This window comes from Mus musculus, chromosome 11 (assembly GCF_000001635.26).
Source record: "Mus musculus strain C57BL/6J chromosome 11, GRCm38.p6 C57BL/6J".
NCBI lineage: Eukaryota > Metazoa > Chordata > Mammalia > Rodentia > Muridae > Mus > Mus musculus.
This window is the reverse complement of record NC_000077.6, coordinates 98,752,099-98,775,385: the sequence shown is the minus strand read 5'-3', so window position 1 is coordinate 98,775,385 and position 23,287 is coordinate 98,752,099. Positions and strand designations below refer to the sequence as shown.

Below are 23,287 nucleotides of genomic sequence, written 5' to 3'. Positions count from 1 at the left end.
AGTGTGTCACTGGGGCACGAGGCGCTCCCTGGAATCACATGGTACCTGCTCCAGTGCCGCGTGCGGCCCGGGAACCCTGGGCTGCTGGCGCCTGCGCAGAGCCCTCTGTCCCAGGGAAAGGCTCGGGCAAAAGGCGGTTGAGATTGGCAGAGTGAAATATTACTGCTGAGGAAACGTAGCAGGGCACACGTCTCTCTTTGCGTCCTGGTGCCTCATTTCTCCATCACCTACTTACTTCCTGGTTGCAGCTTCTCTTCCTTTGGGACTTTTGCACCCGGAGCTCCAGATTCATTACCCTGCTTCACTGCGGAGCCTTCAGGAGTGGCATCCGGTGCACTGCAGAGACCCGACTCTCCTTGCTACCTTATAGCCAGAACTGCTGCAGGCTGATTCTTCACACACACACTCTCTGCTCTTCCCATGCAAATCAGATCTCAGGTGCCTCAGCGTCCTACCCTTCTGGAGGGCTGCAGTATAGCCACCCCAAGACCTTACTGCTCAGTGCCTGGAATCCTGATTGCGAACTGCGGGGCTCACTCGTCTCCCTCAGCCATTGCCCAGGGGGCGAGAGAGGCCATCACAACCTCCAGTTTGTGTCAAGGTCCAGTTTGAATGACCGCTTTCAGCTGGTGAAGACATGACGACCCTGGACTCCAATAACAACACAGGTACTGAGATTCTTATCTTTGCTCTGTCACTGTCTCCATTTCCATCCAAGGCTTATGAGAGGAACTTTGTAAGGGATTGGGGATTCCCTCTGGCTGGTGTTTGTTACTGTGCTAAGATGAAAGCCACTAGGTAAGATTTCTAAAGAGGGTTATTACGGCTGGGAATGTGCCTAAAACGCATCACTAGCACCCCCTGAGTTCCCCTCAGTCCGAGAACGGATGAAATGGAGGGTGGATACCAGTGGCGAGTGGAAGAGTTTAGGGAGACTCAGCATTTTGAAGCAGTCTCTGGACACGTCCCCATTTGCCCACTCCTTGCAGCTATAGTATGCCTGTCTCTTTTCCCTTTTCTACAGTTCTAGCCTACTTCCAGGTAGTCTTGGGAAGTGGGGCGATCCGGGCTGGTGGGTTTGCGTGACTGGGTCAGAGTTCACAGGGGAATCCTCAGCGGCAGTGGGGAGCTTCATTTGAGGAGTCGGGTGCTTGGGACTCATCTCCAGGCAGGGCACCCACAGCGACTTAGCCTGGGGAGGGCTCACATGGCTGCAGAGCCGGGCCCACGTGCTGCATTTGTTTTCATTCAGTAGAAGCCGTGGCCGCCATCTCATTGGTCATTGCCTCCCGGCCTCGTTACATAATGAGCTCCGCCCCTCAAGTTGCCGGAGCAACGCTTGTCGCCTTCTCTCCTCCCCTCAGTTGTCCCGGCCCAGCTTGGTTTTAGGGCCAGCCTACGACCCAGGACGCCCGGGAGGGGCGGGGCGAGGGCGGGGTTTTCCTTGCGACAGAAGGGAAGCGGAGAAGGCGGTGCTTCGAGTTCCGGGGTTCCTCGTTGGGGTGCCACGTGCGAGGGGCACACGTGGAGTGGGGACGTGAGGCCAGCTGAGGGCCAGGCTCCCGCCCCGCCCTTCTCCGCCTAGATCTGGGTGAAGCTGGGCTGACTCACCGCCCCCGCCTGGCTTCTTTTCCTCTCAGACTGCCTGGCCCTTACCCTCTATGACCGAGACTTGAGTAATATGGGGGCACCCCTGACTTGTTTGGCCTCAAGTTTATACGTCCCAGCTAAACCTCACACCAGATTATTCTTATACCCCTTTATTCTAATCATGCCTACATTCATTTTCTGCATTCAGACTCACTTTTCCATGTTCCAAAGTTTACTGTTCTCCGAGTATGACTTTGCATGCCATGAATGTCTTCTCCCCCCCAAACAGGAATACCTTAGAATCAAGGTTGACAACGTACTACTTTGTGTCGTCGCCCAGGGTTTTTTCCCCCCACTCATAGAAAGGAAAACTGAGACCAAGAGACAAGAGTTGATTTCCTCTATATTGGAAAGCTAATCGGTAGCAATACACATCTAGATGGAGAGCTAGGGTCTTTTGAGCATTGCCCATCACTTCAAAGTTGGAAGACTTTTTTTTTTAGTGACTTTCTCATGCCCTCTTTCAGGATTAACTAGGTCAAGTTCATTTAGGTCCACATAAATAACCCATCCTCCAACCCAGCCGTGAAACCATAGCCGGGTAACCATTCTGTGACTTATTTTACAGGCAGGGTTCACCCTGACCAACCTTGAGCTATTTTAAGGTTGCCCTGCCTGGTTTAGTGTGTGTCAGTGGGTGAGCAAGACATGTGCTTCTGTCGACTCGGTGGCATGGCATGTGTCACCTCACACACGTGTCTGAGGATCCTCCCCTTTCCCCACTCCACCCATGGCCGGCCAGGCTAAGTACTTGGCAGAGGTGTGGCAGACAAGTGGCCCTTCTCTTCTGTGCATACCACAGGAGCCGAATCACCTGGCCCGCAATGTAACCAGAGGGACAGAGCCGCTGGCTGAGTGGCTATAGAGCTAAAGTTACCACCGGGCTGAGAAGGAAGGGGAATTCCTAAATCCCTAGAATGGATACTTTGTTTCTCCCTTTCATCTCCTGCAACTCATCTGAGTCTTATCTGTCACATTTCTAAGTCTCTTGTGACTCATCTCTCAGAGGCCAGAGCCAGGCTGAACAGAGAGTCCTTCCCTGCAGTACTCTATGAGAATATGTCTTTGGGTTTGAAAGCAAGGTGTGACCGTTTTACGTTTGTACACCTCCATTTTCCTCGCACTAGGCTAGCTACCCATCACGCTGCAGGGTCCATCACTGGAAAGGTCTCAGTGTAGAACTAGTGGCTAGTTTTTTTTGTGTGTGTGTGTATGAATAACTGTCAGCTGTCCATCTCCTTCCCAAGTCTACCCCCCTTGTAACTAAGACCCTAGCTGCTGTCAGTACTCCCCAGGAAGCAGCTAGCTCAGGGGTTCCCATGTATGAGATGGCCACTGGAGTTACACCTCCCACCCAAACCAGAAGCTTAATGTATTGTGCAAAGCAATGGCCATGGGTATTTTGGGGCCGGACTTGGTTATCATAAGTAGCATGTGATGGAGAGTTTCTAATAACGACTAGGTTGACCGGCCGTGCTATATTTAGTCTGTGTGGGAGAATTGCTTCTTACTCCAAGGTTAGGGGGTCTAATGTTCTGATGATGACTGTGTGAATGACAGACTTGATGGCTGATACCCTCCCCTTGTGTTCTCTTATTTAGGTGGTGTTATCACCTACATTGGCTCTAGTGGCTCCTCCCCGAGCCGGACCAGCCCGGAGTCCCTCTACAGTGACAGCTCCAATGGCAGCTTCCAGTCCCTGACTCAAGGTTGTCCCACATACTTCCCACCATCACCTACTGGCTCCCTCACCCAGGACCCTGCCCGCTCTTTTGGCAGTGCGCCACCCAGTCTCAGTGATGATAGCTCCCCTTCTTCTGCATCATCGTCATCCTCTTCATCCTCCTCCTCCTTCTATAACGGGAGCCCCCCAGGAAGTCTACAAGTGGCCATGGAAGACAGCAGCCGAGTGTCCCCCAGCAAGGGCACAAGCAACATTACCAGTAAGTCAATGCCCAGCTGATGTAGGGGGAAAGGAAGTGAGCCCAGACGTAGTTGATAGAGTTGGTTTCCATCTGAGAGTTACTCTTGGGGAGGTGGGAGGGGATGGGGGTCTGTGCTCTGGCCTTTGGAATTTCTCTTAAGAGTTTGTGCCAGCTCCTATCCAGTCCAGTCCAGTCACCTAGACGTGAGAGCCCCTCAGCTTTCCCCTCCTAGAACCTTGAGCCCAGAAGGAGTCCGTATTACCCTCTGCCTGTCTCTTCCCACAGAGCTGAATGGCATGGTGCTACTGTGTAAGGTGTGTGGGGACGTGGCCTCAGGCTTCCACTATGGAGTGCACGCCTGTGAGGGCTGCAAGGTGAGGCGGGTTAGGGTTGAGGACCTGGGCAGGGGATGCATGCACAGGCTCGGCTTAGATGAAGACATTCATGCGTCGCCCCTGCCTTCCAGGGCTTTTTTCGCCGGAGCATCCAACAGAATATCCAGTACAAACGGTGTCTGAAAAACGAAAACTGCTCCATCGTTCGCATCAATCGCAACCGCTGCCAGCAGTGTCGCTTCAAGAAGTGTCTCTCCGTTGGCATGTCTAGAGATGGTAAGGCAGTATTCCCATATCTCCTTCTCGCCCCATTTTCTTCCACCCGGCTTCTGCCTTAATCCCTCCGTTTAAGAAAGAGCCTCAAGTTGAGAAGGATGGTACTGTGAGTGTTGTTTACATGGAGGATACCCAGGTGCTAACCTCTTGGGCAAACACACACTCTTCTACCATTCATATCCCCCCCCACCCCCACCCCCTGGTCATCTCCTCTCACACCCCCTGAATGGGTGTGGCTTTGCTGGTTTCAGTTTTGATGTGGAACCCCCCAGGCTTTTAGGGTCTTGCTTGCCCTTTCGGGCGGAAGGAAGGAAGAGACGCATGTGAGTATGTCAGGACTTCCTGACACGGTTCTCGCCCTGTTGCAGCTGTGCGTTTTGGGCGCATCCCCAAGAGAGAGAAGCAACGGATGCTTGCCGAGATGCAGAGCGCCATGAACTTGGCCAACAACCAACTGAGCAGCCTGTGCCCTCTAGAGACCTCACCTACTCCACATCCCACCTCTGGCTCCATGGGCCCCTCACCTCCTCCTGCACCAGCCCCCACACCTTTGGTGGGCTTCTCTCAGTTCCCACAACAGCTGACACCACCCAGGTCTCCCAGCCCTGAGCCCACCATGGAGGATGTGATATCCCAGGTCGCCCGGGCCCATCGAGAAATCTTCACCTATGCCCATGACAAGTTAGGCACCTCACCTGGTAACTTCAATGCCAATCATGCATCAGGTAGCCCTTCAGCTACAACTCCACACCGCTGGGAGAGTCAGGGATGCCCGTCTGCCCCCAACGACAACAACCTTTTGGCGGCTCAGCGTCATAATGAAGCGCTGAATGGTCTACGCCAGGGCCCTTCCTCCTACCCGCCTACCTGGCCTTCTGGCCCCACCCACCACAGCTGCCACCAACCTAACAGCAATGGGCACCGTCTGTGCCCCACCCACGTATATTCGGCCCCAGAAGGGGAGGCACCTGCCAACAGTCTACGGCAAGGCAACACCAAGAATGTTCTGCTGGTGAGGGCATGGAGCCAGTGTGGAGAGAGCGAGGGGGCCTTGGAAGATTGGGACTAGAGAAAGACAGCCAGTGTTCCTAGAGGCTGGGGGTGGGGACTTCTGTCCAGGAAAGGACATTCTACCCCAAAATCTGGGTTTTACCTGGGAATCCTTAATCACCATTCGGCACCTGATTACCGATTTAGGTGAGAGACCCCTTCTCAAGGGCCACAGCTCTTAGCCCAGACAGTACTTGGAACCAGTCCTGTTGGGGAGCCCACCCAGCTAACATGTCCCTCCTTACTCCATTCTCCTCTTAGGCATGTCCCATGAACATGTATCCCCATGGACGCAGCGGCCGGACTGTGCAGGAGATCTGGGAAGACTTCTCTATGAGCTTCACGCCTGCCGTTCGGGAGGTGGTAGAGTTTGCCAAACACATCCCAGGCTTCCGTGACCTTTCTCAGCACGACCAGGTGACCCTGCTTAAGGCTGGCACCTTTGAGGTGAGCGGTACTTTTATGTTCCCTGCTCTTGACTGTGGGAGGGCCCCAGTAGTGTGGTGACTGGAGTGGGAAGGGCTTCCCAGAGTCTTTGGCCCTGTGTTATCTCTCTGTCTGAGGAGATAGAACTTGTAACACCGCTAGCTCGGCACCTCAGGGTCTGTGGGAAGTCTATCCTCTAGGCTGGTGTTGCCTCCAAACTCAGTGCATCAGAGTAACCAAAGAGACAACTCTCCTCTACTCTAGGCCGGAGCTGGTGACCTTCGGTTAAATTACATTCCAGAAGTGGCGGGCACTCCCACCTGCATCCCTCATTGACCAATCAGAGACTGACCCCCTTACTGACAATCTAAGGAAACACCCCTCAAAGTTATTAGCAGGCTCTAGGGGTCATTTGGCAAAATGCCCCTCCCATCTCACTCAAAAAATGTCCACCCTCCCTTCAGGTGCTGATGGTGCGCTTTGCATCGTTGTTCAACGTGAAGGACCAGACAGTGATGTTCCTGAGCCGCACAACCTACAGTCTGCAGGAGCTCGGTGCCATGGGCATGGGCGACCTGCTCAATGCCATGTTTGACTTCAGCGAGAAGCTCAACTCCCTGGCACTTACCGAGGAGGAGCTGGGCCTATTCACCGCGGTGGTGCTTGTCTCTGCAGGTGAGCCAAGCTCTCCCCTGACCCTGGAGGAGGCACACGCAGTTCAATTCAACATACCTTTTATGGAGAACCTACTCTATGCCAGGCCCAGCACTGGGCACTGGGCTACAGACATGATTCAGACACAGTCTAGCTTGGGAAACAGACTCATGCCCGACTAATTATAAAACAGCGAGAAGTGTCACACAAGAAGCATGAACCAAGTAAGCACAGACGACTATTTCTGCCCGGGAGAGCTGGGGAAGGAGGTGACACTTGATGTGGGGCCTCAAAGGGACAAGATAACTGCCAGGCATAGAGAGGGGGAAGGGCATCCCAGGCAGAGGGAACTACAGAGCAAATAACAAGGGAGCTTGGCCACGAGTGGCATGCTCAGGGTAGGAGGGTGGGCTCGAGGAGTGGGAGGTGGCCAGCCTGTGGCCATGCTCCCAGCGTGTGGGCGTGGCCCCGCTCTAGGGCAGAGGCCCCCCAGGGAGAAGGAGTAGCGCCCTCCTTCTCCTTTCCCGTTGCCCTCCGAGGGGCCTCAGGGAGAGGCTGCCTTGCCTGCCTGGTCCTCGCAGACCTCCGTGTCCTCCGTGTCAGAGGAGGAGCTCAGGGAGCTCGCCTCACTGCTGTCGTCTTCCCCACAGACCGCTCGGGAATGGAGAATTCCGCTTCGGTGGAGCAGCTCCAGGAGACGCTGCTGCGGGCTCTTCGGGCTCTGGTGCTGAAGAACCGGCCCTCGGAGACTTCCCGCTTCACCAAGCTGCTGCTCAAGCTGCCGGACCTGCGGACCCTGAACAACATGCATTCCGAGAAGCTGCTGTCCTTCCGGGTGGACGCCCAGTGACCCGCCCGGCCGGCCTTCTGCCGCTGCCCCCTTGTACAGAATCGAACTCTGCACTTCTCTCTCCTTTACGAGACGAAAAGGAAAAGCAAACCAGAATCTTATTTATATTGTTATAAAATATTCCAAGATGAGCCTCTGGCCCCCTGAGCCTTCTTGTAAATAACTCTTCCCCCACCCCCACCGCCATGCTCCCATCCTCCCCTATTTAAACCACTCTTGCTCTCTCCACCCTCCTCTGGCCCCTCGATTTGTTCTGTTCCTGTCTCAAATCCAATAGTTCACAGCTGAGCTGGCTTCTGTGATGTGTGCTCGTTTGGGGAATTGGGGTGGGGGTGGGGGACTACTGCCAAGGGGGTGTGGGGGGGGGGGAAGACACCTCTCCATCTGGTCAGCTTGTGGGGTGGGTACTCTGCCAGCAGATGGGAGAATATGGGGAAACAGCACGCAAGTCTAAGGGGGGGTGCCCAAGGGGGTTATTTTCATCATATATTTATTACATAAATATATAGTAAAATAGACGAGCAACAATTACCATAAAAATATCTTTCTTTAAAATCCTGACCCAAAACACAACGGGGTGAAAAATTCGCACATAACAGACATACTGATTGTCAACTGTGGGGCAGGAGGAGGAGCCCCTCAAGTCACCCCTGCCGGTCCCACCCATCTCTGGGGAAAGGACCTATCTCCTTCCCTGTTTCTAGCCACAACCCCTCCCCCCACCTCAGCACCAGCTTCTCATACATTCAGTAGCGCCTCTGGGTAGTGTCCCCCTCCTCCACCCAGGAGTTCCTAGGGCAGGAAGTAATTTCCCCCTTATGGATGGACGGACGGTGTCCATGTCACACGCCCTGCTCTCTCCCAGCCCACCGCCCGGGGAAGGGGTAGGGGCTCCTCCTCCCCCACCCTCCCCAAGTCTGAGCAGGGAGGAGGCTGGATGAGGTATGTGTGTTATAAGTGATGGGGGGGGGGGAATACTGAGATGGAGAGGCAGTGGTAGGGCAGGGTAGTGGTCATGGCTCTGGCACCCCCTTGTCCTGGCCTGGCCCCCCCAACCTTCTCCCAGCAACCCACCCCTCCCATCAATACTGCACCTGCTGCCCCACCCGGCCTGCCCTAGTGCCCCGGGCCAACATTGGGGGAAGGCATGCTAAGCACCCATGCCAAGGCCATCCCCCCATTAGCACCAATGGCCCCCAGGAGAGGGCCCTGTCCCCCACTTCCATGGCAGGGACTGGGACAGCTGCCTCTCTAGAGCAGGTGCGTGGCACTCCTGAGTCTCTCTGGCTCCTCCCACAACGTAGACTCACTCATCCACTCACACGAAGGAACACACACATACACTCCACATCACTGAGGGGGAGGGGAAGGGCTGAGGGGCAGGGGCTCACAGCTCATATGATTGGGGGGAGGGGGGAATTCCCAAGTGCCTATAAGAGGCCATGCCTATGGCTGAGAATGGGAATGGAGGGGAGTGGAGTCAGGGGAAGAAGGGAGACAGCAGGCAGGTCAGGAACTCCACTGAGTCCCCAGGTATGGGAGGGAAGTATGAGAGTATTATCCATGGGACTGGAGGAATACAGAAATCAGTACCCCGGGAGAGAGAGAAAAGAAGATAGAGATGAAGATAGCACAGGTGGCCCAGGGGCCCCAAGGAGTGGGGCAGGCACATGCACAGGTGACAGGAGATGCTCCTCCAGGCCCTCTGCCCAGTTGGAACACCTGAACAGTGGCAAAGGACACTGCCTGGGAACAGCAAAGCATTGCCTTCCACGTGTGTGTGTGTGTGTGTGTGTGTGTGTGTGTGTGTGTGTGTGTGTGTGTGTGTGTGTGTGTGTGTGTGTGTGTGTGTGTGTAGGGGCTGTGGCAGGCTGAGGGTCAGAGTGGGGTGGCAGGTTCCCCACTGCTTAAGACATTTTTGCCCCAATAGTGCAAAGCGCAGGAAGCCCTGGCACCCCTCCCCCGCCCCCTGCCCCATTCCCCATGGCTTCCGGGGGGCATCTATGTCCACCCATCCATCCCTGCCGACATGCAGCCCTGAGCCCAGGGCCACTGGTCTGCTCTGTTCCTCCTCCTCCTCCCTTCCCTTCCACTCTGGGAGGGCCACCTCCTCCCTCCCTCTCTCTCTTTCTCTCTCTCTCTGCAGAGGAGTGGGCTGTTAGCCAAAGGGAGGAGGAGGAGGAGGAGGAGGAGGAGGAGGCAGCTCACCCAAGTGCAGACCAACAGAGCACTCCTCACCAAAGGGTGGGAGGTGGCTCAAGCCAAAGTCCCTGAATTAGAAAAGAAGAGGGGAGAGGGGTTCCCAGGGGCAGAGGGGTGGCTGGCCTAAAGAGCTTCAAAAAAAATGGGAGGAGAGCCAACTGTCTCCTCCCCTGGGCCCCAGCTAAGTGCCACTGATAGAAACACCCCCCACTGCATGCCAACCTGCCCTATGTCTGGCTAGCGCATCAGTGGGAGTCAGGAAGGAGAGCAAAGGGAGCCCCGAAGACAGACAGGAAACAAGAGTCCCACAGGGGTGGAGGTTCTGGGAGACACACATGTCCACCCCACCCCACCCCAACAGCAGCATCTGGATTGTAGCTAATACTGCAGGATATGAAGAGGGAAGGAGCCCGGGCCACAGTTTTTCCTGTGTGGGTGTCAAGGTATGGGGTGGGGGGACAGGAGGCCCCTGGGGCTGGGCACTTGAAAGGGGAGCTGTGTGGGCAACAGGGCAGGCTGGTGAGGGGCCAGCTGGCATCCAGCGTGAGAGGTAGATGGAACTCAGCGGGCACAAGTGGCAGAGAGCAGAAGTACTGGGGTGCGGTGCCAAAGGGGCACGAGGGTGGGGGGCAAGGCAAGGGGGTTGCCGGGACCCTGTTGTATCCTCTCACAGCTCTGGGCGGCAGCCCTACCTCTGTAGGTCTGCCTGGGGCATTTCTCTCTGGGGGTCGGAAGGGCAGCTCTCAAAGTGCATGGGGGTGGGAAGGGCAGGGTTAAGGGGGGGGGAATCCTTCCCCTTGGGCCAGCCTCAGCTAATAACTTAATATCATCTCTCGCTCTCTCGCTCTCTCTCTCTAACGCTCTCTTTTTTTGTCTTTTTGTTTTTGTTTTTTGTTTTTTTTTTCTGTCTAGTTTTTCTTCATTTATATTCTCCCCTTGCTTGGTTTCCAAAGTGCAGTTAGGATGACTACCATTTTTTTTTAGCCTCCAGGGGAGGAGCTAAGCCAAGCCAAGCCAAGCCAAGCTGTCCTTTGCACCCAGGACCCAGGTATTTGGGGAAGTAGAGACCTGTGGCCTGAAGGGAAATCTAGGCCAAGGAACTTGGCAGGGCTCTCTGTGTGTATAGGGGTGAGTAAGGGCACCTGCCCCTACTCCTCATTCCTCCTGACCCTACAGTCAAGATGGCATGTCCCTCTCAATTCTTCCTACTTCCCTTCCCCTACTTTTTTTAGAGGTTGGGGTCCCAGAGACTCTAGAACTTGGGTCCTAGCCTCCCATACTGCCTTTCATAGCAAGTTCATTTATGGCCCTGTCCAAGGGCTGGAGGGTCTGAGGGGGCTGGGCAGTGCAGGGGTGTATGGGAGCTGCATCTATCCAAGGATGGGAGGAAGGAGAGAAGAGATGGGGGTTCTCCCTCAGCCCCCAGCTCTGTCCCTTCTCTCCAGGCTCCTCCCCACCAGCTCCGCACACCCTCTGGCCGCCTGAGGCTTTAGACTTCCTGATCCTCAAAGACCTCCAGGAAGAGTGGGGGGAAGAGTTCGGTGGGGCACTCGACTTTCATGTGGAGGAAGCGGCTGGCGTGGCAGGCCCCGATCATGCGGAGGTCAGTCACCTTCATCAGCAGCTTGGGCCAGAAGTGCGGAATGTTGTGTTTGCGGTGGTTGACGTAGTGCTCAAACGCCAGCAGGTAGGCCTCCTGACTCTTCTCGATCTTGTCCACGCACAGCAGGCCGGAGCGGTCTGCAGGGAGCAAAGAGAGGCATGAGGCCCGAGGACAAGAGGGTCTAGGAAAGCCGCAGGAGAAAGCATGATGGGATACTGAGGCAGAGAGACTGGGAGGGATCAAGGGGAGAAAATAGCACTGAGGGACGAGGGTAGTAGCAGGAGGAGGTGGCTGGGGCTCAGGGAGGGACACTGAGGACCTGCGGCCATGAAGCAATCCATAAGGAAGATAGTGAAATCGAAAGACGGCAGAGAGGAGAGGGAGGCTGGAAACAGAAAACGAATGGGCAGAGAGAGGATTGGTAGTGAGAGGCAATAAGTAAGCCTGGAACCAAACAGGAGGGCAAAGAAAATAGAATAGAGCATAGGCTAGCAGGGCAGGGGATTGTAGGGGTCATAGAGAGTCAGCCTGGGAGGGAAGGGGTGAGACAGAACCTATGCAAAACTAAGGAGAGAGGCAAGCAAGAGCCCTGGGAACTTGTGGCACCTCTCAGCCACAGCAAGATACCTGTTGACATTAGCAGCACAGCCTGCAGCAGAGCCACTTCCGTGTCATCCAGGTTAAAGGCAGAGAGTGACTTGCCCAGTTCAAAGATGGCGTCAGAGACCACACCCAAGCCACCATTCTTGAGCTGTTCCCGCTTAACCGCCATCTCCCCACTCAGGGTCAGGGTGTCACTCTCAGGGTCGTAGCGGACAGCTGCCCGCAGGGACATGATCTCCATGCAGCAGCCCTTCAGGAGGATGATCTGGTCTTCGCAAGGCAGCTGTGGAACAGCAGGATCACAGAGCACTTCAGTGCATCCTCTCCACACCCCACAGTCTCCCCCACCCTGTGCTGGGCTGAGCCCGCCCCTCCTGCACTGTTGCACTTAAACCTCACAGCTATGTCTAAGGGTGTGGTCCCATCATTCTCCCAGTCTCCTTCAGAAACTGAAGTACAGAACACGTAGGTAACTTGGCCAAGGTCCCACAGCTAGTACAGCAGCCTGTTTCTAGTTAGTGCTAGGCAGAATGAAGAGATGAGTCATGCTGCCTGCAGATAGAATAGGAGTGTGTGTGTGTGTGTGTGTGTGTGTGTGCATACACGCATGTGCTGAATATCTATAGATCTATAAGAATCACTCCATGTCCAGAGAACATGAGAAGAATACCCAGTGAGGCTCTGTGACCTGGGAAGTGACCCGAGACTCTCTCTAACAAGTCTCTCCTTCCATCTGCCACTCACCTCGGAGAACATGGGCAGTTTTTTGGCAAAGTCCACCACGCGCGTGATGGCCGGGGTGATGATCTTGGTAAACTCGCTGAAGGCCTCTAGGTCTACCTTGTCTCCGTCCGGCATGGAGACAATAGGTGACTGGCCAATGTCATCCGGCTAGAGGGAGAGAGACGAGGGTCAGCTGGGGCTGCAGACCCCTTTCACCCGCTCACGGAGACTCCCTACCCACCAGGGGGAGCTCCAAGGCAGCTTGGGGGGGGGGAAAGTCCCAGCGGAGCCTGCTAGACAGCTCTGCCTCTGCCTCAAGGCTTCAACATTAGGGGAAGAGGATAGACCAGAGCCAGCATTTCAGACTTACTAATGCTGATAATGGTGTGGACAGTAGTTAATAAATTGCAATAAAAACACAGCCGTCATGCCTGAAAGCATGATACCAGGCTGTAGGCTGGTTGCCTGCTCTACATAGCTCCTTTTGGTTTTTTTTGTTTGTTTGTTTTTTCGAGACAGGGTTTCTCTGTATAGCCCTGGCTGTCCTGGAGCTCACTTTGTAGACCAGGCTGGCCTCAAACTCAGAAATCGCCTGCCTCTGCCTCCCGAGTGCTGGGATTAAAGGTGTGCACCACCACGCCCGGCTCTACATAGCTCCTTTTAATCCTTGCTGCAAATCTATATGGAAAACAGAATCACCAACACTTCTGGGTTCAGCATAGCTCAGTTGTATGGCCAGAGTCACACAACGAGTCCTTTGCAAACACATCTGCTTGGTGTTGGGTAACTTAGTGCATTTTCCATCCCTTAGCATTCTCTACTAGGGAACCAGGCCCCGTTGGCCCATCTCCTTCCAAACTGATCACCCACTTGGCAGTCGGTTCTGTGAGGGTTGAATACAACACCTGGACCCTGCAGGTGTCCCATAATACTGTTATGTGACTATGTCCTCAGTCCCTGTGGGTTAGCCCCGCCCTGGAATCTAGAGGATTGGACCCAGTTCTCATGGAGCACCCCATTAGATGGGACAGGCAGGCCCTAGAAAGCAAAGGCATGTGTACAAGTGTACAAACTCTAAACTGCCAACAGGGACAGAGTACCAGCTTTGGGCTGAACCAAACCAAGGTTTCCAAGGGAATTTTCAATGCGCATGCCTTCTTACCAGGAATTTTCGCCTCTGTTTCCAATGGCTGCCCTGGGCGTTAGTGCTGCGATGGGCCTCTGTAGCAACATGTATCAGGTCCCACTCTTCAGGAGTGGGCTCTGGTCGCTGCTGCAGTGAGCGAATCATCTCCTCCTTTCGCCTCCTCTCCCGGTTCTGCTCAATCAGCTTGCGTTTGGCCACCCGCTTCGAATCATCTAGAACCACTGTTTATGGAAAAAAAAAAAACCACTTTGCATGGCAAACCCCCTCCCAAGCTCAGAAATTACACACTCTAGTACAAATGTCAAGTGACTTCCCAAATCACTTAGCAATAGGGTGGCACAATACAAACCATGTTTAATCACTGGGACCAAGTCAACTCCAAGTAGGTTGGTCCAAGGAAAGACAGGTTCTGATTTGAGCTGTGGGGGACTTGCTAACCAACCTACAGTCGAGGAAAGAGCCCTTCCTCATTTGGATGTGCCTTCCCTGGGAAGCAGGAACCTTACTAGGCTCAGCGCACAGGAGTTTTTACTCAACAACTCCCTTTCTAAAGTCTTCAAACGGCAAGAAGCATCTAGACTACACAGGAGGGGCTGGAGAGATGGCTTAGCAGTTAAGAGCACCATCTGCTCTTCCAGAGGTTCTGAGTTCAATTCCCAGCAACCACATGGTGGCCCACAACCATCTGTAATGGGATCTGATGCCCTCTTCTGGTATACAGGTGTACATACAGATAGAGCACTTATATATATAAAATAAATTAAAAAAAAAAAAAAAAAAAAAGACTACACAGGACTTCTATTTCTTTTGGTGGTATGAGGGTACCAAATGGGATTTGGGATGAAGCCTAACCTGGACTGGCTACCCCTCGGCCGCTACCCCTCAGCCCAGCTCCACTGCCCCACGGGTGCCTCTTACAGTCCATGGCCATGCCCACAGCAATGCACTTCTTGAAGCGGCACAGCTGGCACTGATTCCGGGTGATCTTGTCGATGACACAGCAGCTGTCATACTTGCAGGAATAGGTGGGATGGAGATTCTTCTGGATTGTGCGGCGAAAGAAGCCCTAGGGTGGAGGCATCGGAAGCAGGGTGCATCAGTAAGGCTTCCTCTCCTGAGCCAACTACACAGGTGACTGAGGAGGGGAGGGGCAAGGGAAGTCAGTGTCACCTGGCATCCTCAGGTCACTGTGGGGCCAGAATTGCTGGACCCTGCCAGGCCAAAGAGACCCAAAGAACCCCATGTCCTTACCCTCAGGCTGCAGAGGGATGAGGGATGTCTATACTGGCAGAAGTAAGAACAGTGAGTGTGGTAGTCAGCACGGGGCCTGGCCTGGGCTGCCGTGGGATGCGGTGAGGCCTTAGAAGTCTACTCTAAAGAATTTGTTAAATGTATTATGCAGGGTAGTGGTGCCACAGGCCTTTAATCTCAGCACTCAGAAGGCAGTGGCAAGTGGATCTCTTATGAGCTCAAGGCCAGCCTGATCTACAAAGCAAGTTCCAGAACAGCCAAAACCAAAACCAAAACCAAACCAAAATAACAACAAAAGTAGTATATAGCCGGGCAGGGGTAGCACACGCCTTTCATCCCAGCACTTGAGAGGCAGAGGCAGGCTGATTTCTGAGTTTGAGGCCAGCCTGGTCTACAGAGTGAGTTCCAGGACAGCCAGGGCTATACAGAGAAACTCTGTCTCGGAAAACCAAAAAAAAAAAAGCATTATATATTTTTCAAGACAAAGAGCCTCACGAAGTCCAGGCTGCACTCAGACTCGCTATGTAGCCAAGTATGACCTTGAGCTTCTGACCTCTGGAGTGGCAGGATTGTAGACATGTGTTATCACAGCTGGTTTATGTGGTGCTGGGGATGGGACCCAGGCTTTGTGAACTCGAAGGAAACAGTCAACCATCAGCGCTACATCGCCAGCCCTAGAAAGTCCGGTTCATATCTTGGCCATCTTGCTTAATGACTCTACAGGCAATGCTGATCCCAAAAGCATTCTCATAGACACCATTTTGCCTATTACCCTTGCAAATGCAATTTATAAAATAGTATTCAAGAGAATGCAGAGTGGGAACATTCATTGCTTGTAAGCTTTCCTCCTCCTTCTTCTTCTTCTTCTTCTTCTTCTTCTTCTTCTTCTTCTTCTTCTTCTTCTTCTTCTTCTTCTTCTTTTTCTTCTTCTTCTTCTTCTTCATCTTTTCTTCTTCTTCTACTACTACTACTACTACTACTACTAACTACTACTACTACTAAATTGTTGCATTAGTCTTTGCTTTAAAGGAAGCACTTGAAGAATCAGGATGAGAGCAAGGTGAGTTCGAATACCTGCTGAACCTTACTTTGTGATGGGCATGTGGCACGTGCCTTTCATGTGTGTTAAATTTAATCTCCACGTCAAAACTGGGCTTTCTCTAGAAGACACTGAGATCTGAGAGTCCAGATCTAGGGTGAATTAAAGTTATTGTACCAAGATACAGAGTCCTGGACTTCATTCTAAATTTATAAAAGCAAGCTCTAGAAGTGGAGAGGGGCACCTCTGTCTTTGGGGCATGTTCCCTTGTGACCTAGCTGTCTGTCCTTGAAGCCGAGGGTTCTTGTTCTTGGCTATGTTGCTACTATCATTTCTAGGAACATGGCTATGAAACTTGGGATCTCGACTGGTTTTTGGTCTGGCTGACATTAAGAGAAACTTCAAGCTTCTGCATTGTGTGTGTGTATGCCTTTGTGTGTTAGTCCGAGAGAGGTTTTTTGGTTTGGGTTTGGTTTTGGTTTTTTGAGACAGGGTTTTTTCCTGTGTAGCCTTGGCTGTCCTGGAACTCACTCTGTAGACCAGGCTAGCCCCAAACTCAGAGATCTGCCTGCCTCTGCCTCTTGAGTGCTGGAATTAAAAGTGTGTGCCACGGGGCTGGAGAGATGGCTCAGTGGTTAAGAGCACTGATTACTCTTCCAGAGGTCCTGAGTTCAATTCCCAGCAACCACATGGTGGCTCACAACCATCTGTAATGGAATCTGACGCCCTCTTCTGGTGTGTCTGAAGACAGCTACAATGTACTCATATAAATAAAACTTAAAAAAAAAAAAGTGTGTGCCACCACTGCTGGACTTGAGAGATGGTCTTATGTAGCCCAGGCATAGGTTTAGGATGGCCTTGAACTTCTAATCCTTCTGCTTCCATCTTCTGAATATGGGGCTATAGGCATGTGCCACCATGCCTGGTCTCACTTTTAAATGATCTCCTTCTGGAAAGACCTGTACCTGCAGGAGGTGGTGGTCCCAGAAAAGCCATACAGGTTGAAACAGGTTGTATCTAATAGGCTTTTCCAAGTCTGTGGCCTTTGATCCTCTGCTAAAAAGAACCTTTGGCAATCTTCTCCTCTATGTCCCCATCATGACCCTTCAGCACAGGTCCTAGTTTTTTCCGGATACATTGGGAGCTCCTGGGACTCCTGTTAAAAGCAGAGTCCTGGGCTCCACCACAATAAGGTTTGGACAAAGTAGGGGACACACACAGTTTGGGAATCTGCAGTATACTTACTACTGCCGGTAGCCCAGGAATCTTCAGTATAGAGCATATGTGCGTGTGCATGCACAGGGTGTGTGCCTGTGTATGTGCACTTGGAGGCCAGAGGTCAACACCTAGGGTCCTCTTCAATCATTCTCCACCTTTCGGACCTCTTTTTTTTTTTTTTTAAATATTTATTTATTTATTTATTTATTTATTATATGTAAATACACTATAGCTGTCTTCAGACACTCAGAAGAGGGAGTCAGATCTCATTACAGATGGTTGTGAGCCACCATGTGGTTGCTGGGATTTGAACTCCGGACCTTCAGAAGAGCAGTCGGGTGCTCTTACCCATTGAGCCATCTCACCAGCCCCGGACCTCATTTTTTATGTGACACAGGGTCTCACTAGGGAGCATATGTGACAGACAAGCTGGACTGGCTAGCCAGGAGGCCTCGGGCATCTTCCTGCTTCTGTCTCACAGTTTTGGGTCACGGACAGGTATGCTGCCATGCTCAGCTCTCTGCGTGGAAGCTGGGGCTCCGAACTCGCATCCTCACGCTTGTACAGTAAGCACTTTCCCACAGGGCCAACTCCCCAGCCTCCATGACCTATGTTCTGAAAGACACTGATCCTGTGTGGATTGCTTCTTTGGTAGATTGCAAGGAGTTTGAGAGTATGATGTATACTGTGTACCATGCTCTTTTTTGTTTTTGTTATTGTTTTTTGTTTTTTTTTTTTGAGACAGGGTCTCACTGTGTACCCTTGGATTGTCTGGAATGCACTGTGTGGATCAGGTTGGCTTCAGCCCACAGGCATTAGGCTGCCTGTGCCTTCAGGGCACTGGGATAAAATCTGTGTGCTACTGTACTGGGCATGTGGCTGAGGCTGGCCCAGAACCAACCAGACATTCCAGGGTGACCTTGAACTCATGATCTTTATGCCTCAGTCTCCCAGGTACTAGAATCCCAGGTGTGCAGTACATTTAGCCTCACACCCCTCATTCCTAACACACTAAGAATGAATGATGTCTGACCCTATGACAGCGCTAGGCACTGTATTAAAGGCTATCACAGTCGCGAGTCTCACCTCTGCCAGATCCTCTTCCCACCCCTCTGCAGTTACTTAAAGCCGTGCCAGGTGAATTAGCTCATTTAATTTGCTTATTAACTCTATGACGAAGGTAGCAAGAAGAAACCAAGGCTCAGAGAGGTTAGACACATGGCATACGAGTGTCACAGCTACGAGTGTCACAGCAAGGGTTATGAATGAACAAGTGACCAGATAAATGCAGAAGAGAAAAGGATACAACCGGTCCACTCTAGGTTACATGTGACTGAATTACGCCAGGTATCAGACTCAAAGGGGAACCAGCAACGGGAGAGGGGCGGACGGGAGACGGCTCATCCATACCTTGCAGCCCTCACAAGTGATACAGCGGTAGTGATAACCGGTGGCCTTGTCCCCACACACGACACACTGCTCGTCTTTGTCCAGGTAACTAGGGATATACCCTGGGAGGGGGAAAGGGTGAAGGCAGTGGGCATGGGGCGGAGCCCATCAGAGCAGCTCCTACACTGTACCCACCCAACTTGGCCTTTCTCAACCCTCTCCCAGTCCATCACCACGGAGGGAGGGGCTCCTTATCTCAAAGTAGAAAGGAAAAACCCTGGGGACGTACCAGGGGAGGAGGGGGTGGGGATTGCCCCTCCCTTTCCCTTCAGATATATATAATGGAAGTCTTTTTTTTTTCTGACTGTCCACTCAGGGACCCAACTCACTTCCATGTATTTATTTTTGAGCCTGGATCTTATTATGTTCCCCAGGCAGGCCTTGAACCCCTGGTTCAAGCCATCCTCCTATATGGGTATCCCAAACAGCACTAACTGCAGGTAGGTGCCATTGTACTTGGCCTAGGTAGGGCTCTTTTGTTTTCTTCCACGTTACATCTAAGTGATAGAATAGAGTAAGGGACTTGGAGAAGAAGCAACCATCTTAGGAGAACAGATGCCCTGGGGCCGGTGGAACCATTGATGAGGAGGTCATGGGAGGGTCAAAGAGGCCCTTCCTGACCTACATCCTCCTCAAAGGCCAGAATAGGTTTTGAATCACTATTCTCACCACCAGACAAATCCAACCCATGTTCTGTAGGCTGTTCCCTCCAGAGACACAGGAGGTCCAGGCCTAGCCTGGGAGGAGGCCAAGTGTGCTGTGGGGGGAGGGGAAGTGGGAGGGTAAGGGACACATGTAGCCAGGCTCACCTGACATGCTGCTTTTCAGGGGACATTGGCCGTTCTTTCTTTTTCGCTTTCCATCTGGTGACCTGGCACTGCATGGGGCAAAGTGGGCAGAATCACACAGAGTAGCCTCTGGGCAGTCTCTTCCCACCTAAGAGACTTCACCCCTTTCCACTCCCCCAGGCTTGGTTTCTCCCCCCTCCTTATGCCCTTATTCTACCCCCCACCCCTATATCAGCTGACAAAGCTTGGAAAGGGTCTAGCTATCTGGTCGCTGCATGGGAGAGATAAGGGGCTTAGATGGGGCCAAAACCATGTTTGAGGGCCCAGTACAGTCACACAGACAGGTATTGCTGTGAGACCCCAAAACACAAACACACACATCTCACATTTAAGCAATGCTCAAAAGTCCCCAAACACACAGACACCCGTCACAGGAAGGCGCTGCTCTAAGGCGCACATACACACATATACATTCCAGCCACAATATATAGGACACTCCTTGGAATATTCTTAAATCTATATAACCTTTCAAATGTATGTATATATATATATATATATATATATATATATATATATGCAATATCACACCCACGAGTGTGAATAACTATGCAGCCTTCAGCATAAACCCAAGTATGGTAATAAGCCTTAGGATCTACAATTGCATGCAATTTTCTGGGCATTCTCTAAGACTTCTGCTAGGTACCCATGTGCTACAGAAAGCCTCTGGACAGGCACCTAATGGTGTCGTCCCTCTGTCCCGTGTGAACATGTTCCTCAATCTCTAGGTCATGTACACATGCTAAATAACCCACATGGACTGAAAATATCAGGGTTACCCTGTTCACAGCCTCCAGTTAACAAATAGGAAAACCAAAGGGCCTTTTGTACGCTGGGACACCACGCCAGAATCAGCCAGGAAAAAGACCCTGAACTTCTTCATGCATGGTATTTTTAGCAACTCTCAGTCACTGCACATATATGTTGCCAGGCTTTCCATATATGTGTTACATAACCTCAGGACACACAGGTTACATAAGCCTCTACGCATGCAAGGATTGTATAACCTTCTACAACCACCCTGTGTGTACCATGTTCCAGGGCCCCTCCCCCTAAGGCCTGATACAGTTCCCAACACACTGACACAGTGACCTTGGCCAGGGTCACGGTCACAGACAGCCTTGTGCTTCACACACCCTGGGGATTACCCCTGTCTGGTTCCTACCAAGGCTGGAAGGCCAGGCTTGCCTCCCGCCTTCTGGTGGTGTGAGTGTGTAGGGATCACGTTGGTCCCAGTTGAGCAGGGGGCTATCACAGGCCTCAGAGCCTCTGGGTGCAGTTCCACACATAGCCACAAGATGGCACGTGGCCATGGGGGAGGGGAGGGCTGGGCGAAGAGGTGCCACAGCTCTGAGGGACTAGGAACTTCATTTCAATCTTTTTACAAGAGCTAAGAGCAGGCTCTTCCAGAAGTGTGGGCAGGGAAATACAGGCAATCCAAGTGGCGGTTACAGGGTGAGAACAGCCTGTCTCATAAGTCTAAGTGTGAGAGGAGGGTTTTGGGGGAAGGGGCTTTCTTACCCAGTGTCCCACTTACACAACCACAAATCCCATCTACTATTTCTGACCCTCCAAAGAACCGGTCTTGGGCACAAGGGCTTTGCTTGGCCAAGCTTCTGGCCTTCTGGCTCAGGACCTGATCTCCCAGACAACAGTTAGCTACACTGCTCACCAGAGCACCCCACCCCCACTATTTCCCTGGCCATAGGCACAGGATGTACCCTGCTCTTGGGACATCACGCCAAATGGAACAGAGCTCTGTGCCACTTAGAGCAGACAGGGAAAGCGGAGACCCTCTAAACTGACGCAGAGCAGTGCAAATGAGGGGTAACCTCTCCCTAGTGGTGTGTGCAAGGTGACGCGGCCGTCTGTCTCATCCACGAGGAAGCAAACCCTTCCTAGCTGGTGTGTTCTTCCACTTCCTGGGAGGAGCTGCATAGCAGTCCCCGCCTTTGACCATGAACAAGGAAGAGTGTGTGGGGTTTCCAATAGATTCCAAAAATAAGTGTGGGTTGTGACCAATAGTTATTGGTGCCTGTACCCGGAAATGTTATGTTATATGCACCATGGCTTGTGGATAACACGCTTATTTGTGGTCAGGCAGTGAATGGACTGGGAGAAAGAAGAAAATGGCAAGGCCACTGGGATCACACACATGCTCAAGTGAGGGTAACAATAGAGAAGAGACACAGGGTAGGGGTGGGGGGTGCTGAGATGGCCCAGCACTGCCAAGGAAGGGGCAGAGTGTCTGCTACCTGTAATGATCCCTTTCCTACCGCTTCCTCCTTCAAAGTGAACATCCCAATCTAAGTGCCCGATTCCCTAAGAAATACGAGCATGCCCTCAATCCCTGGACTAAGGTAAGCAGCAGGCTTGCTGGCTCCATGTCCATGTCCAGGGGTGCTTAAAAGCCATGTCTAAAACAGAGACCATCTCTCTTTTACCCAGAGAGCTATCCATATCTGTTGCCGTACTACCGGGTTGCCAGGCCCATTCGTTACCTGTTCTCCTCTGGGTCTGACCCACACTCCACCTTGCTTGGCTTCTGTTCCATTCACTTCAATTCCATCCAGGATGCTCTCCAGCACGCCAAGAGACTGGGGTGGGCACACTGGCCCCCCCACGCCCACAGGCCACCCACCCCCCGCCACCCAGGCCCTAGGGCACAGCACCCATAGTAACCCCCTCAGTACTCAGCCTTTCACACCATGCCCTGCTCCCCAAAAAAATGGGAGGGCTGGTGGTGGGAGGGGCCAGGGAGTGGCAGGTGGGAGAGCTAGGGGCAAGCTGGTCAAAGGTACTGGGTTAGGGGCTGGGAAGTCTTCAGAGACTTGTCCTGTCTGGAGATACCTGTGGAGAGAAGAGAGAGGCAGGGGTAAGAAGTTGTCGCCATAGAGGTATGTCACTGAGCAGGATTTGGTGGGGGTATTTAGTAACTTTCAGGGGCCTGTAGCAAAATGGCAGTAGAGATGGAGGATAGGTATAGGAACGGGACCAGAATAACATCACATCGCAGGTGCAGTTGGAGAGCTACGACGCAGGCCCGAGACACAGTGAGGGATGAAGGGAAAGAATGAGGTCATCTATGCAGCAGGTAACAAGTCTGGATTCTCACATTTGAACAAATGCCTGGCTCTTTATGAGCGCCTATTAAACATTAGCTATAGTTACCACCCTTTAACCAAGGTTTCTTAGGATTCACCAGTGTGATAGGGCAAGAGGGGAGCAGAGACAAGTAGTTTGCCGCACAGGCATAGGGGTCCCCACAAAGGCAGGGTGGGGCAGTGGGAGAGCGTATAGGGACTGTGAATGTTCATGCTAGTGTCTCCTGTGGGCAGGATAGGCCTATGTTCTACCTCTGGCTTATATCCCTGCCCCACGCTAGGGTCTTGAAGGAACGAGACAACAGAAGCCAATGAGAACTGACTCTCAGCTTCCTGTGCATTAATGAAACCCCGGTTCCTGCCCCTTGAGGACTTTGTTTTGTTTTGAGTCTAGGCCTCACTAGGTAGCTCTAGCTGGCCTGAAACTCACTATATAGACCAGGCTGTTCTAGAACTCACAGAAATCCACCTACCTCTGCTTCTGGACTGCTGGGGAATAAGGGTATGTACCACCATGCCTTGCTCCTTTAAGGGTTTGTAAATCCCTCTCGCCAAGTCCCAAACCCCACTGTCCAGTTTCAGGACAAGAATTAGCTGACTTAGGTGATCAGCTGCCATTCACCGGGATGGGGAAAGGAGAAGGAACTATTGTGTGACGATGTCGACTGAACAGATCTGTGCCTTCTGAAGGGGGCACAGGAGCTCTGCAAACAGAAGGGCCAGGCATGTTTGTCCTCCCAGCCCTTAGTTGCTGGAGGCAGGAGGATTAGAAGTTCAGGGTCATTTTCAGCCACACAGTAAGTTTAAGACCAGTTTGGGCTAAGGACCTCATCTTTAAAAATAAAAAACAAAACAAAACAAAACTTTCTTCCCCCAGATGGATCCAGATGTGATGATATATGCCTATAGTCCCAGCACTCAGGAGGCTGAGACAGGA

General features: G+C 52.4%; 2 protein-coding genes across 4 annotated transcripts in view; one reads left to right on the top strand and one right to left on the bottom strand.

Annotated features, from left to right (window-relative positions):
- Positions 1–8: 8 nt before the first annotated feature.
- Nr1d1 (nuclear receptor subfamily 1, group D, member 1) lies at positions 9–7,454 on the top strand. The gene is made up of 8 exons (NM_145434.4): positions 9–668; positions 3,252–3,593; positions 3,861–3,949; positions 4,042–4,186; positions 4,555–5,198; positions 5,498–5,683; positions 6,127–6,337; positions 6,967–7,454. The coding sequence occupies exons 1-8, from the start codon at positions 638–640 to the stop codon at positions 7,164–7,166; spliced, it is 1,848 nt and encodes a 615-aa protein (NP_663409.2). The 5' UTR covers positions 9–637; the 3' UTR covers positions 7,167–7,454.
- Thra (thyroid hormone receptor alpha) overlaps positions 6,380–23,287 on the bottom strand; it is a 28,231-nt gene continuing 11,323 nt past the window's right edge. The window contains exons 2-10 of one of the 3 annotated variants that reach the window (NM_001313983.1): positions 21,748–22,096; positions 19,211–19,278; positions 18,363–18,463; positions 14,363–14,510; positions 13,460–13,665; positions 12,319–12,465; positions 11,599–11,857; positions 10,981–11,108; positions 6,380–7,229 (exon numbers count right to left, since the gene is read on the bottom strand). In NM_001313983.1, the coding sequence (NP_001300912.1) occupies positions 6,861–7,229; positions 10,981–11,108; positions 11,599–11,857; positions 12,319–12,465; positions 13,460–13,665; positions 14,363–14,510; positions 18,363–18,463; positions 19,211–19,278; positions 21,748–21,800 (1,479 nt within the window). In that variant the 5' untranslated portion in view covers positions 21,801–22,096 and the 3' untranslated portion in view covers positions 6,380–6,860. The other 2 variants (XM_030245916.1, NM_178060.4) reach the window with 2 other exon arrangements.

Bases quoted from the DNA above. Each gene is read 5' to 3' on its own strand.
- Nr1d1 (NM_145434.4), top strand. From the start codon at position 638: ATGACGACCCTGGACTCCAATAACAACACAG. The intron at 3,594-3,860 runs GTAAGTCAATGC...CTCTTCCCACAG, and splicing joins GGGCACAAGCAACATTACCA to AGCTGAATGGCATGGTGCTA. The intron at 4,187-4,554 runs GTAAGGCAGTAT...GCCCTGTTGCAG, and splicing joins CGTTGGCATGTCTAGAGATG to CTGTGCGTTTTGGGCGCATC.